At 43.9% G+C, this 15,141-nt stretch overlaps 1 protein-coding gene across 1 annotated transcript in view; it reads right to left on the bottom strand.

The window, feature by feature from the left end:
* Window positions 1-15,141, bottom strand: part of FHOD3 (formin homology 2 domain containing 3) — a 517,118-nt gene that overhangs the window by 31,364 nt on the left and 470,613 nt on the right. Inside the window, 2 exon segments of the mRNA XM_007455216.1 lie at window positions 1-121; window positions 9,561-9,751. Of these exon segments, the coding sequence (XP_007455278.1) occupies window positions 1-121; window positions 9,561-9,751 (312 nt within the window).

Genomic DNA, 15,141 nt, shown 5'->3' with positions numbered 1-15,141 from the left:
TCTTTCCCTGGTGGTGCGATACTCCAGTGCAAACTCACTGATGATCCTACAGAACTTGTTTATGTTCACTTCCCGAATCGCATAAGGCGGGTGACCCATAAAGAGCAGAAAGGAGTGGAACCTGCAGTGAAGAAACAATGGTGGCAAGGGCTTCAGGTTTAAGGAAAAAACATCAGTTGCCTGCAAACTTTCAGTAAAAAAACAATCAGCCAAAGACACTGCTCTTCATTCTTGGGGCTCTGAGGTTGAACAATGAAAATGCAACCAGAAATCAAGTTCAACTCACTTTCTCACTGACAAAGGTGGTGGGATTTCAGGAGATTAATTAGCTTTTCTTCGTGCTTATCTGTGTTTTGATGTCTTTTAAAACTGGGGTGTAAGACTTTTTTTTTTTTAATAAATTTATTATTTATTTTTGGCTACACTGGGTCTTCATTACTGCGTACAGGCTTTCTCTAGTTGTAGTGAGCGCGGGCTACTCTTCATTGCAGTGTGCGGGCTTCTCCTTGCAGTGGCTTCTCTCGTTGCGAAGCACAGGCTCTAGGTGCACGGGCTTCAGTATTTGTGGCTCGCGGGCTCTAGAGCACAGGCTCAGTAGTTGTGGCGCACGGGCTTAGTTGCTCTGTGACATGTGGGATCTTTCCGGACCAGGGCTCGAACCCATGTCCCCTGCATTCGCAGGCGTTTTCCTAACCACTGCGCCACCAGGGAAGTCCCAAAACTGGTGTGTAACACTCATGGAACATTCTCCAGGATAGATCATATCTTGGGTCACAAATCAAGCCTTGGTAAATTTAAGAAAATTGAAATTGTATCAAGTATCTTTTCCGACCACAATGCCATGAGACTAGATATCAATTACAGGAAAAGATCTGTAAAAAATACAAACACATGGAGGCTAAACAATACACTACTTAATAACAAAGTGATCACTGAAGAAATCAAAGAGGAAATTAAAAAATACCTAGAAACAAATGACAATGGAGACACGACGACCCAAACCCTATGGGATGCAGGAAAAGCAGTTCTAAGAGGGAAGTTTATAGCAATACAAGCCCACCTTAAGAAGCAGGAAACATCTCGAATAAACAACCTAACCTTGCACCTCAAGCAATTAGAGAAAGAAGAACAAAAAAACCCCAAAAGTAGCAGAAGAAAAGAAATCATAAAAATCAGATCAGAAATAAGTGAAAAAGAAATGAAGGAAACGATAGCAGAGATCAATAAAACTAAAAGCTGGTTCTTTCAGAAGATAAACGAAATTGACAAAGCATTAGGCAGACTCATCAAGAAAATAAGGGAGAAGACTCAAATCAATAGAATCAGAAATGAAAAAGGAGAAGTAACAACTGACACTGCAGAAATACAAAAGATCATGAGGGATTACTACAAGCAACTCTATGCCAATAAAATGGACAATCTGGAAGAAATGGACAAATTCTTAGAAATGCACAAACTGCCAAGACTGAATCAGGAAGAAATAGAAAATATGAACAGACCAATCACAAACACTGAAATTGAAACTGTGATTAAAAATCTTCCAACAAACAAAAGCCCAGGACCAGATGGCTTCACAGGCGAATTCTATCAAACATTTAGAGAAGAGCTAACACCTATTCTTCTCAAACTCTTCCAAAATATAGCAGAGGGAGGAACACTCCCAAACTCATTCTACGAGGCCACCATCACCTTGATACCAAAACCAGACAAGGATGTCACAAAGAAAGAAAACTACAGGCCAATATCACTGATGAACATAGATGCAAAAATCCTCAACAAAATACTAGCAAACAGAATCCAACAGCACATTAAAAGGATCATACACCATGATCAAGTGGGGTTTATTCCAGGAATGCAAGGATTCTTCAATATACGCAAATCTATCAATGTGATTAACCATATTAACAAATTGAAGGAGAAAAACCATATGATCATCTCAATAGATGCAGAGAAAGCTTTTGACAAAATTCAACACCCATTTATGATAAAAACCCTGCAGAAAGTAGGTGTAGAGGGAACTTTCCTCAATATAATAAAGGCCGTATATGACAAGCCCACAGCCAACATCATCCTCAATGGCGAAAAACTGAAAGCATTTCCACTAAGGTCAGGAACAAGACAAGGTTGCCCACTCTCACCACTCTTATTCAACATAGTTTTGGAAGTTTTAGCCACAGCAATCAGAGAAGAAAAGGAAATAAAAGGAATCCAAATCGGAAAAGAAGAAGTAAAGCTGTCACTGTTTGCAGATGACATGATACTATACATAGAGAATCCTAAAGATGCTACCAGAAAACTACTAGAGCTAATCAATGAATTTGGTAAAGTAGCAGGATACAAAATTAATGCACAGAAATCTCTGGCATTCCTATATACTAATGATGAAAAATCTGAAAGTGAAATCAAGAAAACACTCCCATTTACCATTGCAACAAAAAGAATAAAATATCTAGGAATAAACCTACCTAAGGAGACAAAAGACCTGTATGCAGAAAATTATAAGACACTGATGAAAGAAATTAAAGATGATACAAACAGATGGAGAGATATACCATGTTCTTGGATTGGAAGAATCAACATTGTGAAAATGACTCTACTTCCCAAAGCAATCTATAGATTCAATGCAATCCCTATCAAACTACCACTGGCATTTTTCACAGAACTAGAACAAAAAATTTCACAATTTGTATGGAAACACAAAAGACCCCGAATAGCCAAAGCAATCTTGAGAACAAAAAATGGGGCTGGAGGAATCATGCTGCCTGACTTCAGACTATACTACAAAGCTACAGTAATCAAGACAGTATGGTACTGGCACAAAAACAGAAAGATAGATCAATGGAATAGGATAGAAAGCCCAGAGATAAACCCACGCACATATGGACACCTTATCTTTGATAAAGGTGGCAGGAATATACAGTGGAGAAAGGACAGCCTCTTCAATAAGTGGTGCTGGGAAAACTGGACAGGTATATGTAAAAGAATGAGATTAGATCACTCCCTAACACCATACACAAAAATAAGCTCAAAATGGATTAAAGACCTAAATGTAAGGCCAGAAACTATCAAACTCTTAGAGGAAAACATAGGCAGAACACTCTATGACATAAATCACAGCAAGGTCCTTTTGGACCCATCTCCTAGAGAAATGGAACTGAAAACAAAAATAAACAAATGGGACCTAATGAAACTTCAAAGCTTTTGCACAGCAAAGGAAACCATAAACAAGACCAAAAGACAGCCCTCAGAATGGGAGAAAATATTTGCAAATGAATCAACTGACAAAGGATTAATCTCTAAAATTTACAGGCAGCTCATGCAGCTCAATAACAAAAAAATAAACAACCCAATCCAAAAATGGGCAGAAGACCTAAATAGACATTTCTCCAAAGAAGATATACAGACTGCCAACAAACACATGAAAGAATGCTCAACATCATTAATCATTAGAGAAATGCAAATCAAAACTACAATGAGATATCATCTCACACCAGTCAGAATGGCCATCATCAAAAAATCTAGAAACAATAAATGCTGGAGAGGGTGTGGAGAAAAGGGAACACTCTTGCACTGCTGGTGGGAATGTGAATTGGTTCAGCCACTATGGAGAACAGTATGGAGGTTCCTTAAAAAACTACAAATAGAACTACCATATGACCCAGCAATCCCACTACTAGGTATATACCCTGAGGAAACCAGAATTCAGAAAGAGTCATGTACCAAAATGTTCATTGCAGCTCTATTTACAATAGCCCGGAGATGGAAACAACCTAAGTGCCCGCCGTCGGATGAATGGATAAAGAAGATGTGGCACATATATACAATGGAATATTACTCAGCCATAAAAAGAAACGAAATTGAGCTATTTGTAATGAGGTGGATAGATCTAGAGTCTGTCATACAGAGTGAAGTAAGTCAGAAAGAGAAGGACAAATACCGTATGCTAACACATATATATGGAATTTAAGAAAAAAAAAATGTTATGAAGAACCTAGGGGTAAAACAGGAATAAAGACAGAGACCTACTGGAGAAGTGGGAAGCAGCCACATGGCACAGGGATACCGGCTCGGGGCTTTGCGACTGCCTGGAGGGGGGGGATAGGGAGGGGGGGAGGGAGGGAGATGAAGAGGGAAGAGATATGGGAACATATGTATATGTATAACTGATTCACTTTGTTATAAAGCAGAAAGTAACACACCATTGTAAAGCAATTATACCCCAATAAAGATGTTAAAAAAAAAAAAAAAGAAAAATCATAAAGTACTATTTTATGAAAAATATTGCATAGTTTCTAGATCATATGAAAACTGAATAAGGGATAAAGAAATGTTGCTTAGCAATTTTTTGGGAACCCACTTTAATGAATACATGGAATTGACATGAACATATTTTGAATAACATGTTAATTCATGCTTTGTTAAAAGATGCTTAAAGTAAATATTTTGAAATATTTTCTTGCAATATTATATACAATCTTAATTTAATTAGGACACAACAAACAAGCAGCCCTAAATCAATTTATTTCAGCTATTTAGTATATAAATTAAAAATTACTGGATTCTATCTACTTAAACCTTTTGGAAAAGAAATTAAATGAGCAAAGAAGTTCCCAATTTTTAGGTATTAAGGAAATGAGAAAGAAGATAGTAGGAGACAGAGGATAATTTTTATGTTGAATAAACAGTATTATGTAACTGATACCATTAATTGTATATAAAAACTTTTCTGATCACTCTTATTTGTACAGCTTGAATAGGGGTTTGGTTTATTTTTCAAATGAAGGACAGTGGCTTATTCTTTTTGTGAAAAATACTAAAGGAAAGCATATGACATGCATTTATAGGGGGATAAAAATGCTGTTTAAAACCAAAAATGCTAGCTAAAACTATAAAACTCAGAAGAAAACATAAAGTATAACTTTTCATGAGTTTGGATTAGAAAATGATTTCTTAGATATGATACCAAAAGCATAAGCACCCAAAGGAAAAAAATAAACTGGACTTCATCAAAATCAAAAACTTTTGTGCCTCAAAGGATACTCTCAAGATTGAAAAGACAACCCAAAGAACGGGAGAAAATATTTGCAAATCATGTCTGATAAGGGGTTTGTATCCAGAATATATACATAATTCTTACTACTCAACACTACAAAGACAAATAAAAATGGACAAAAGATTTGAACAGACCTTTCCAAAAAGATTATTGGCAAATAGCTAATAAGTACATGAAAAGATGCTCAACACCATAAGTCATTAAGGGAATGTAAATCAAAACCACATCCAGACACCACTTCACAATCACTACAATGGCTGTAGTAAAAAAGACAGACAATAACAAGTGTTGGTGAGGATGTAGAGAAATTGAAACCCTCACACAGTACTGGTGGGAACACAAAATGGTTCAGCTGTGGTTGAAAAGACACAGTTCTAAAGAGTTAAACACAGAGTTAACCTATGACCTAGCAATTTCATTCCTATACATATACTCAAAAGAAATGAAACTATGTGTCCACACAAAACCTACACAAATTCCATGGCAGCATCATTCACAATAGCCAAAAAGTGGAAACGGCCCCAATGTCCATCAGCAGATGAATAAACAATATGTGGTGTATTCACACAAAACTGGCCCCGCTATCTCTCTGACCTCATTGCCTAGGACGCCAGACACACTTGCCTCCTGGTGATTCCTTGAACAAGCCCACCTCAGGGCCTCAGGCCCCCAGTGTGGTGTGTAGGGGGCCCTCAGGGGACACAGCTGAGAGCCTGCAGGGACTCTAAGGAGGGGTGGGGTGGCCACTCCACTGGGAGGACCACAGGCCCTAACAAGGCATCCAGTGCTAGCTCTTCCCTACGCCCAGAACATTCTTGCCACAGACAGCTGCCTGGATGGCTCTCTTACCCCACAAGTCTCTGCCCAAATATCACCTCCTCAGAGAAGCCTCCCCTAACTGCCCTACATAAAACAGCATGTCCTTATCACTCCCTATCCCATTTACACTCTTAATTTTTCTTCCTGGCTCTTATTACTACCTGACATTATATACTGGAGATATGGCATGATATTATATATATTAGGATAGGATAGTGTAATATACACACGTATTGCCACTTATCACTGCTCAAGATCTGTGTGTAAGAGGAATCAAGGGAGGATCAATCAGCCCACAGCTGGGTCCTCTTTTATACATAAGTACTACTCAAGATTCCTTATCCTCTGCTTTCCAGAACATTGTTTTTATCTAGAGGGGATCCAATCTTAACATATAAGTTGGAGATATGATTCAAGTACAGTAAGTCCCCTACACACAAACCTTCAAGTTGCTTTCAAAGATGCGAACATGCGTGCCAGCCCTTGTATGCAGGCTGTTGTACTGTACTATTGTACTCTTCAAGGTACTGTACTGTAGGATTAAAAGTGTTTTCTTTGTTTTTTGTGTTTGTTTTTTATGTATGTATTATTTGTGTGAAAAGTATTATTAGCCTATTACGGTACAGTACTATATAGTCGATTGTGTTAGTTGGGTACCTAGGCTAACTATGTTGGACTTAACGAACAAACTGGACTTAGGGGCTTCCGTGGTGGCGCAGTGGTTGAGAGTCCGCCTGCCGATGCAGGGGACACGGGTTCGTGCCCCGGTCCGGGAAGATCCCACATGCCGCAGAGCGGCTAGGCCCGTGAGCCATGGCCGCTGAGCCTGCGCGTCCGGAGCCTGTGCTCCGCAACGGGAGAGGCCACAACAGTGAGAGGCCCGCGTACCGAAAAAAGAAAAAAAAAAAAAAACTGGACTTAGGAATGCACACTCGGAATGAACTCATTTGTATGTAGGGGACTTACTGTATATATTTTGTAAACAGGGGAGTAATAAGCAGCAAGTAAAATTCACACCTGAAAAAAGATTCAGATGTACCTTTGAGAGGAAAGAAACTGTGGCATTCCTTCAGAAGAATAAACTGGGTATGCCTTTAAGGGAGTAAAACATTTAAGGGATTTTTGTTAGTTGAGTTTGTAACCTTAATAACACATGACAAGAAGGTCTTATGGTTATGGAGGGGCTGGTTCCCCTCATCAGTGTCGTGAGGCACAAGCCAAACATCCGTGATATGTTCCACCTTCTGCCCTTTTCCTCATGTGTGCCACTGAGTAGGGTGTCTGGCCCGGAGGGGTGGATTTGGGGGCACCGGGGGGAAGCCAGTGTGGGTGTTCGCTTGTTTTCCACCTGTCTCTCCCCGAGGAATGCCACGTCCTTGCTGTAGTTCTCCATGCCTCCCAGGAAGGCATTTCTCCCCACTCTCACCTGATCCCCTCTGCAGTGCCCACCACGGTGTAACTGCAGCCTAGTGACTCCATGGGAATTGGCAAGTCAGTTTGTACATCCACAGAGTGGGACCGGCTGTCACTGCAGCAACGCGAAAGGGCAGGTTAATCTGAGGGTTTGGACATCCAGAACAAGATGTTCTTAGGCAGGCAACGGTTTGAAAGTCAGGTTTTGCCTAAAGAGAATTGCCTAAGTTCTTTTTTCTGGTCCTTTATTAAGAGGGGTCACCGGAGTCACTAAGCCAGGGGTGGGGGGCGTCAGACAGGAAAGGGAGCTGGAAGCGCCTGCCCCGTTAGCTCCATGACGAGGGGAGCAAAGAAGGTGGGCGGCCAGATGGGTGTCCAATAATGAGCATCAGGGATCCAGGTCACACAAGAGCAACCAGCATCAGGGCAACCAGCTTACCAGGGAGAAAAGGACAATCAGAGCAAACACCATATGCATAACATACATATTCGCACATGCCATATATATATACACATACACACACAAACACTAGCTTAAGGAACAGATATATCACCAAGCTGAATCTTAAACCGTCTGGGATAAGATGGTTACTGTGACCAGGCATAATAACTTTACAAGACTTTCATAAAACTGCTCCAGTTTCCTGCCATTCCAAATGGAAACTATTTGTTTATTTGAGTAGTTTTAAGTTGGAAATTGCTTGTATCATACAAAGCCTGGAGGGCCAAAGCAGCTTACCCTCTCTGCCTCCCCTTTTTAGCCACGTTAAAAGCAGGGTGTACTTTGCTTGTAGTAAGAAATTTGACAAAAATCTCTGATAAGATCCTCCTACCCCCGAAGGCAGCTGTGAGGTCCAGATACAGGGAGGGGGATTTACAGTTGAACAACTAAATTCCAAAAGCACTGAGTAATGGTTAGTTGTCAACCTGGAGGGAAGATTCTGTTCCTTATTCCTATCCAGTCTAACATTTAAAGACTACCCTCACCACCCCCCGCCCAGAAAAGTCTGGATCAAGACCCAGGAGGTATGATCACCCAAATAGCATGTGACACAAGCTGAGAGAGGGCTCACAGGCAGACAAGAGGATGAGGTTTTTTAAAAGTTCCGTATGGGTTCAAGAAAGGTGACGGAAGGAAGGAAAGACAGAGTATGGGGCAGGGGGGAAGAGAAGAAAATAATAAAAAAGGTGAAATGTACAGGGATAAATGAAAATACCACACATTTGTTTAAAAATAATAAAGTACTCAAGCACAAGAGTGGGAGTGAGCTTGAAGAGCAGTTCTCTGGGGAAAGCCTGTGGTTTAGATGGCCCCAAGGGAGGGCTCCCTTAACAGAATTGCAAGGAGGTGTTTCAGAGGGTCTGTTATCAGAGCACCTGCTCCAGGGAAACCCCAGCCTGTAGGCCTGAACATTTGCTCACCAAGGTGCAAGGCCCAGCACACAGCACGCAGACCCAGAGGCCAGGGTGAGGGACCTACAACCACGTTCTGTGACAAGACAAAGGAGAAGAAAGTGGGGGGATGCCTAGAAGGAAATGGCTTGACCTGGGGAGTTGGAAGACCTAGTCCTGGTGTTGCCACCACTTACAAGGGAGACGGCCCTGGACAGCCATGGAGCTGTCCCAGACCCCAGCCAGCCTCCTTGTAGTCAGGCAAGGCCTGACACATCACTGCTGTGTCTCCCAGGATCCAAGAGGACCCATATCATCCTCTGGATCAGCCATCAGGAAGGCTGATCCAGAGGATGGGACCCATGGTGGGACCCAGGCTGTCTCTAGGAGGGCTGCAGCACAGAGCAGCCGTCCGAGAATCGATGAGAGAAAGGTCTCAGAAGGCAGGCTGTGCTTGATATGAGGAAGGAACCTTCCTAACAAGTCAAGCTGCCTTCCAAGGATGTGTACTTTCTATAGGCAGAACTGTTCAGGCAGATGCAAAGAGGCAGGGGCCAACTTGTCAGAGATCTTACAGATGCAATTCCTGATCGAGTAGGATTTTTGGATGACAGTGTCTCTGAGATTCCTTCCCATCTCAAGATTCAACGGCATCATATTATTGGGGTGTGTGTGTGTGTGTGTGTGTGTGTGTGTGTGTGTGTGTGTGTGTTTGAGAAAAATTAAGTACTCATGAAACAAAAAAGTCCATCAAAGGGGCACTTGCTATGTACCAAGAATGTACAGGACGATGTCAGTAAATTTAACCTTCAGATCTTGGTTTGCAGAATATCTTCAACATGCCGTTTTACTGGTGTTGGCATAAGCTCCTCAATCCACTCACCTGTTAATTATTCTTCTATGGACAATCTTTAAAATTATAATTCTCTCTGCACAGTCTTTTAGGAACTCTGACATTCGTTGTTTTAAAACTGGTTTCATTTCATGTTTTGCAATTGCCTTGAGGTGATCCCATGAAGCTTTGCATCGTCTCTCCATCTGACATAAATTATCCTGAAGTTGATCAAAGTCAGCCTGAAAATCAGAGAGAGAACATTTACCAAATGCAATGAAATAACCGGACATCAACCTGACCCAGGAAACCGAACTGCCTCTGGGAAGAAACAAACATCAAAACCCAATTTACAGCTTGAAATACAAACATATTTATGGCCTAAAAATTATCCACATGTCTTGACATCAAATTATTTAGTGATAAAAACTTCTCCAAATGAACTCAACGCAGTGTCACCTTTTTTTTTTTTTTTTTTTTTGCCGTATTTGGAAAGAAATCTTAAGAAAGTCTTTGGGAACTGTAAATTAAAACATGATATCAAGGAATCTAGTACAAGATGAACTGAGCAGATGTCTCATAAAATTTTTCAGAGCTCTCTTTTTCTTTAGATATTTCACTTGAGGTTGGAGGAATGCACCATAGTCCTACATGGATGGCCTTGATATGCTGGGGCCAGTTAGGGGGCAGCCAGAGCTTCTCTTCACCATGATCATTTTTACATTGTGTGACAAATTACTTTATTTATCCATTCATCCTCTCATTCAAACAACACTCAGGGAAAAACTAGTGCATGCCGGTCCCCCTCCCAGGTACGAAGAAGACAAAGATCAACGCGGAAAGAGACCAACTTGCTATTCCCAAGGAGGCTCATAGTACAGACAGGTGGTCACCGAGCACTGAGGACGTACAGAACCCACCAGGCCTCTGTGTCTAGGTGAGTATCGGGGTGTGTGGTCCATCCCATCTGCCAGCAGATGCAAACCACGTGTGCAAAGAACAGATGTGACAGAACATTCACTTTGCTCTTCGGGGAAGTGGGTCCAATTTGGATTGACTAAAGTGGACTGAGATGAAGCTTTCGAAAAGAATGCTTTGATAGAATTTCTAGACTAAAAATTATGGGAATCAGAGTTAGCCGTGAAATAATACACTTGAGGGTATTTAATGGAGGGAGGTGTGAGATAGGGGAAAGAAACAGAAAAGACTAGGAGGAGAGGAAGAAATAGATAACCTGGTGAGAGCTGAAGGGAGGGGACTGAGGTGGATGGAGAGTGAGAGATGGTGGGAAAGGGCGAGAGCCTGGCAAACAAAGGTCAGGAGGAGAAAGAGGAGGTGGGGAGAGGTAGGCCGCCATCACTTAGATGCCGTGACTGTGGTCACCAGAGCAAGGCTTGGAGGCGAGTGCCCAAGGGGACTGGCTGGAGTGACCTCAGACCTCCAGCCCCGCCCTGAGAAAGACAACGGAGGAGGCCAAGTCAATAAAAGTTGAATCCATGAGAAGATCTCTCACCAGACAGGATGAAGGTATGCCGAGCATAAGAGATGCCCAAGGGGCCAGGCAAGACTTCACACGTCCTGGATTTCTTGGGTGCTATGGTGCCAAAAACAGAAGGCAAGTTTAGGCAGAGGCTGGGGATTCAGGTAAGCAGCGAGCACTGTGGAACTTTGAGAAAAATAATTTGCCTGAAAACAAAGGAATCCTGGATCCAGATTAGAAAAGCTCCATTTTCCTATGATACAATGGAGCTGAGAAAAAAATCTGGCATCTACCTGAAAGAAAAAGGATTGCAGGTTTTGAAAAGAAGGACTGAATATTTCAAAGAATAAGTCCAGAAAGGGTTCCAGATGGTCTGGGATTGACACATAATATCTAAGAGGTCTAGGAGGTTTGATGCCAATTGTAACAGGTCTAATCATAGCTTCGCCATCTGTCCTCATTTGCATCTAGCAGCAACCTTGATCCGCAATATCTGTAATAACTTTAATAAGTGTAGTAACTCCAGTTCAGCTCCGAATGTACTGAGCAGCTTGGTACAGTCTAACCAGGTGATGCCTGTCCAGCACTGCAGTGGACACAGAGCGGTCGGGCAGAAACCACGTTAGAGGTGGTTTTCAGGGAAGAGAATCCACTGTGAGCCTTTAAAGGTAGTGGCAGAAAAAAGTGGCCTCACTGCCAATGGAAACCAGGTGGAGAGCCTTTGACCAAAAGGTGTTTGAGGGTGGAGCTTAATGCAGTGTCTTTTGAGGAGACCTAGAAGGCTGCCTCAGCTGGCTGCCTCTTGGGGCTGACGAAACCACCATGATCTGAGTCTTCACAGTTAACTTCATGGCCTCAGATTCTGTGACTGGCCCCACTTCATGGGGGAGAAACTGTTGCACAGAAAGGTTAAGAAACTTGTGAGAGGCCACACAGCTGGTTAGTGGTAGAGCTGGGATTTGAACCCACATCTCTCTGGCTCCAGAGTCTAAGTTCTCAACCGTCATGCCTTAAGCCTAGGTTTGTTCCTAAAAAATTCCACCCCAGGGAGAGAGCTGGCCTGGCCTTCTGTTGTGAGAAGGAAGTCCTCACCAGGAAGCCCTCTCCTGAGGACTGCTCCACATGGGCCACCTTCCGTGTGTAGGAGGACATGGAACTGTGCTGTGAGGCAGTCAAGTCTTATCAAGTTAGTCTGGGGTGGAGCGGGCCAACTCAGGGATGAGAGCCAGGGCTGCAGAAAGGATGGGGTAGGGAAAACACACAGTACGAGTAGTCTGGTGCTTTAACAGCAAATTCTTTGACACTCAGCCCTTCAGAATGTAAAGCCTAAAATCCTTCCCTTTGAATGTGAGCCAGCTTTAGTGACCTGGTTCTAACGAATAGAATGTAAAAGCTAGGTCATAAATGCGGAAGAGCTTCTGCCTGGAGCTCTTGTGTGCCCTGTCTCAGAACACATATTTGGGGAAAGGCCATCTGCGAAGTCATGAGGACATTCAAGGAGCCCTGGGAGAGCCCGACATGGGAAGGAACTGAGTCCTCTCTCTAAGAACTAACAGATGAGTGAGCCACCCTGGGAAAAACTTCCCGGCCCCAGTCGAGCCTTCGATGACTGCAGCCTCAGCTGACATGCTGACTGAAACCCCAGGGGAGAACCTGAGACAGAACCACTCATGAAATAATGTTTCCTATTGCCAAAATTCATATGCTGAAGTCCCAACTCCCAGTACCTCAGAATGTGACCTAATCAGGAAGTAGGGTCATTATAGATGTAATTAATTAAGTTAGGATGAGGTTGCAATGGAGTAGGGTGGATCCCAATCCAATATGACTGGTATCCTTATAAGAAGGGAAAATCTGGACATAGACACACAAGGAGAACACCATGTGAAGATGAAGGCAGAGATGGGGGTTATTTCCAGCAAACCATCAGAAGCCAGGAGAGAGACATGGCACAGATTTCTCTCTCAAGAGAAACTGACCTGGCCAACACCTTGATCTCAGACTTCTGGCCTCCAGAACTGTGGAACAAATTATTTCTGTTTTTCTAAGCTACCTAGTTTGTGATACTTTGTTACAACAACCCTAGGAAACTAATACATTATCCTGAGCCACTAGCTTTTGGAGTGATTTGTCACACAGCTGTAGATAACTAATACATGCAGGTAAAAATGTAAGGAAGAAGAGCCTGCACGGTCACCTGCCTCCACTCCTGAAGCCATGGGGTCAAGTCAGTGATCACACTTCACTGTCGCTCTCTGAAAAAAGCTAAGGTGACTTGTCAGCACTCTGCACAAGCCTGTGAGTCCCCCGCCGCCGCCCCTCTAGGAGCAGCCAGAGCTATGCCCACCTCCACTCATTTCCACCAGCCCCTGGTGGGACAGTTTTCTTCCAGATGCCAGAGTAACCTGCTCTTCGGGGGTTGCAGTGATGACACCCAAAGTGACACACCAGGGGACGGAATGAATGCAGCTGGGGCTGGGGGTCCTTGAAGCTGATTTTGTACCTGTCTACACATAAGAGCCCCTCAAAGCCCCCCAGAACTTTGGGAGTAAAGGCTAAGAAGTGGTGGTAGATGCCCTCTTGGCGTCCTGTTGTAAGTCACATGGGCCTGGGTCAATAGTCATCCTTCGTAATTGCCAAGGTTAATGGGGAGAAGCTACCTGCAGGTCTGGCTTGTGTAGCCAGTCTTTAGGCAAGGAAAGGCCTGATACTGAGGGGGCCCAGGGCAGTCACTGGGGGCCAGCCTGGTGTCAGGGCCCCTAGGCCAGGGCGACTTTCATCAAAAGCAGGCTCCACCCAGCAGAAGGCCCTGGAAAGAACAAAGGACTACTGATTTGTAAAAAGGGAACTGATTCGTTCTGGAAACAGGACCAAATGAAGGGGATCCAGAAGCCCTGTCTCAAGAATTATAGGCAGACTCTACCTCAAGAATCATTACTAATAAACTGTCTCCTGAGAAGGTGCTCATGGGGCACCTAGAAGACCCCCGTTGGGACACTCAGAAGGGCTTTTGGAACACTGAAGTAATATTTCTAAAGACTTCAGAACAGTGCCTGGCACACAGTACATACAGAGAGAGCACCTGTGAAACAGAAAAGTCTGTCCGCTCTCAGAGCTGCAGGATCGCTGGCCTTGCCTGTTTCTGCCTCAAGGCAGGGCCACCGTCAGGCTGGCTCAGGGCGCCCAGCTCAGTGGACCTGGCAGCTGCTGGCCTGAGACAGGTGAAGGAGGGTCCTAGGCCCCAGGTCCCCACAAGCCAGCTCTGTGGGAGAAGGCAGAGAGAGGGAAAACTCCTTGAAGGGGAACCTAGCAAAGCCCTTTCCCCCCTCTGCCCACCACAGTCTCTCCTATGTTCATCGCTAGATTCCAATGTGTCTCAGAGCTAAACGTTGTTCTGCTTTCAGCTCCCCAGCCGGGTTGTATTTCTGGGAGTTTCTTCCACACTGACCTCGCCCTACTGAAGCCCATCCCTGTGAGTTCCCTGTTGCTTCCAAGACCCTTACATCTGCCAGTTCTGCTGTGTTTGGGATCCCTCTGGGGTTGTTTGGCCCCAGGGATGCTCCTGCAGCGGGGGCAGCTGGCTATCCAGCTCTTACAACTGAACCATAAGCTCATGAAGATTTTAACTCTGCACTAAGTTTAAGAGCTTGCAGCTGAGGGGCCAATGCTCTACGCTGTTTATAGCCCTATAAAACTGTTCCCTCGGTGTAAGGCCATAGGCATGGCCAATCTGTAGGGGTCAGGGGGCCCGGCGTGCCCTTAGTTTCCTGGCTCTACACCTCACTGCAGGGTCCTATGGAAGTTTGAGGAGGAGGCAAACTGCATCTTTTGCACATTTTGGCCCACCTAAAACCAGCTGGGTGATTTCACCGCTCTGGAGAAGCCAGCCTGGTGAGTAACGCAGCTGAACAGGGGACGCCAGGGTTAGGACTGACTGGGATGGCAGGCTTGCTTCACATACCTCAGCAGGAAAGAATCTGACAGAGAACCAGAGATGGGAAAATGATCTCAAAAGTCCATTAGAAATGGCACGAGACAAGTTTTATTCACAAACTCTAGAGCAGGGGGTGCAAGCATTACTTGGGCGTTTTAGTTAACAGAGACCGTGCTCCGCAGAGATGACTGATGCAGAGCCAGCCTCTGGGGACAGGC

Source organism: Lipotes vexillifer, unplaced genomic scaffold, assembly GCF_000442215.2.
Source record: "Lipotes vexillifer unplaced genomic scaffold, Lipotes_vexillifer_v1.1 scaffold90, whole genome shotgun sequence".
Taxonomy (NCBI): domain Eukaryota; kingdom Metazoa; phylum Chordata; class Mammalia; order Artiodactyla; family Lipotidae; genus Lipotes; species Lipotes vexillifer.
This window is presented reverse-complemented; position numbering and strand designations above follow the sequence as displayed.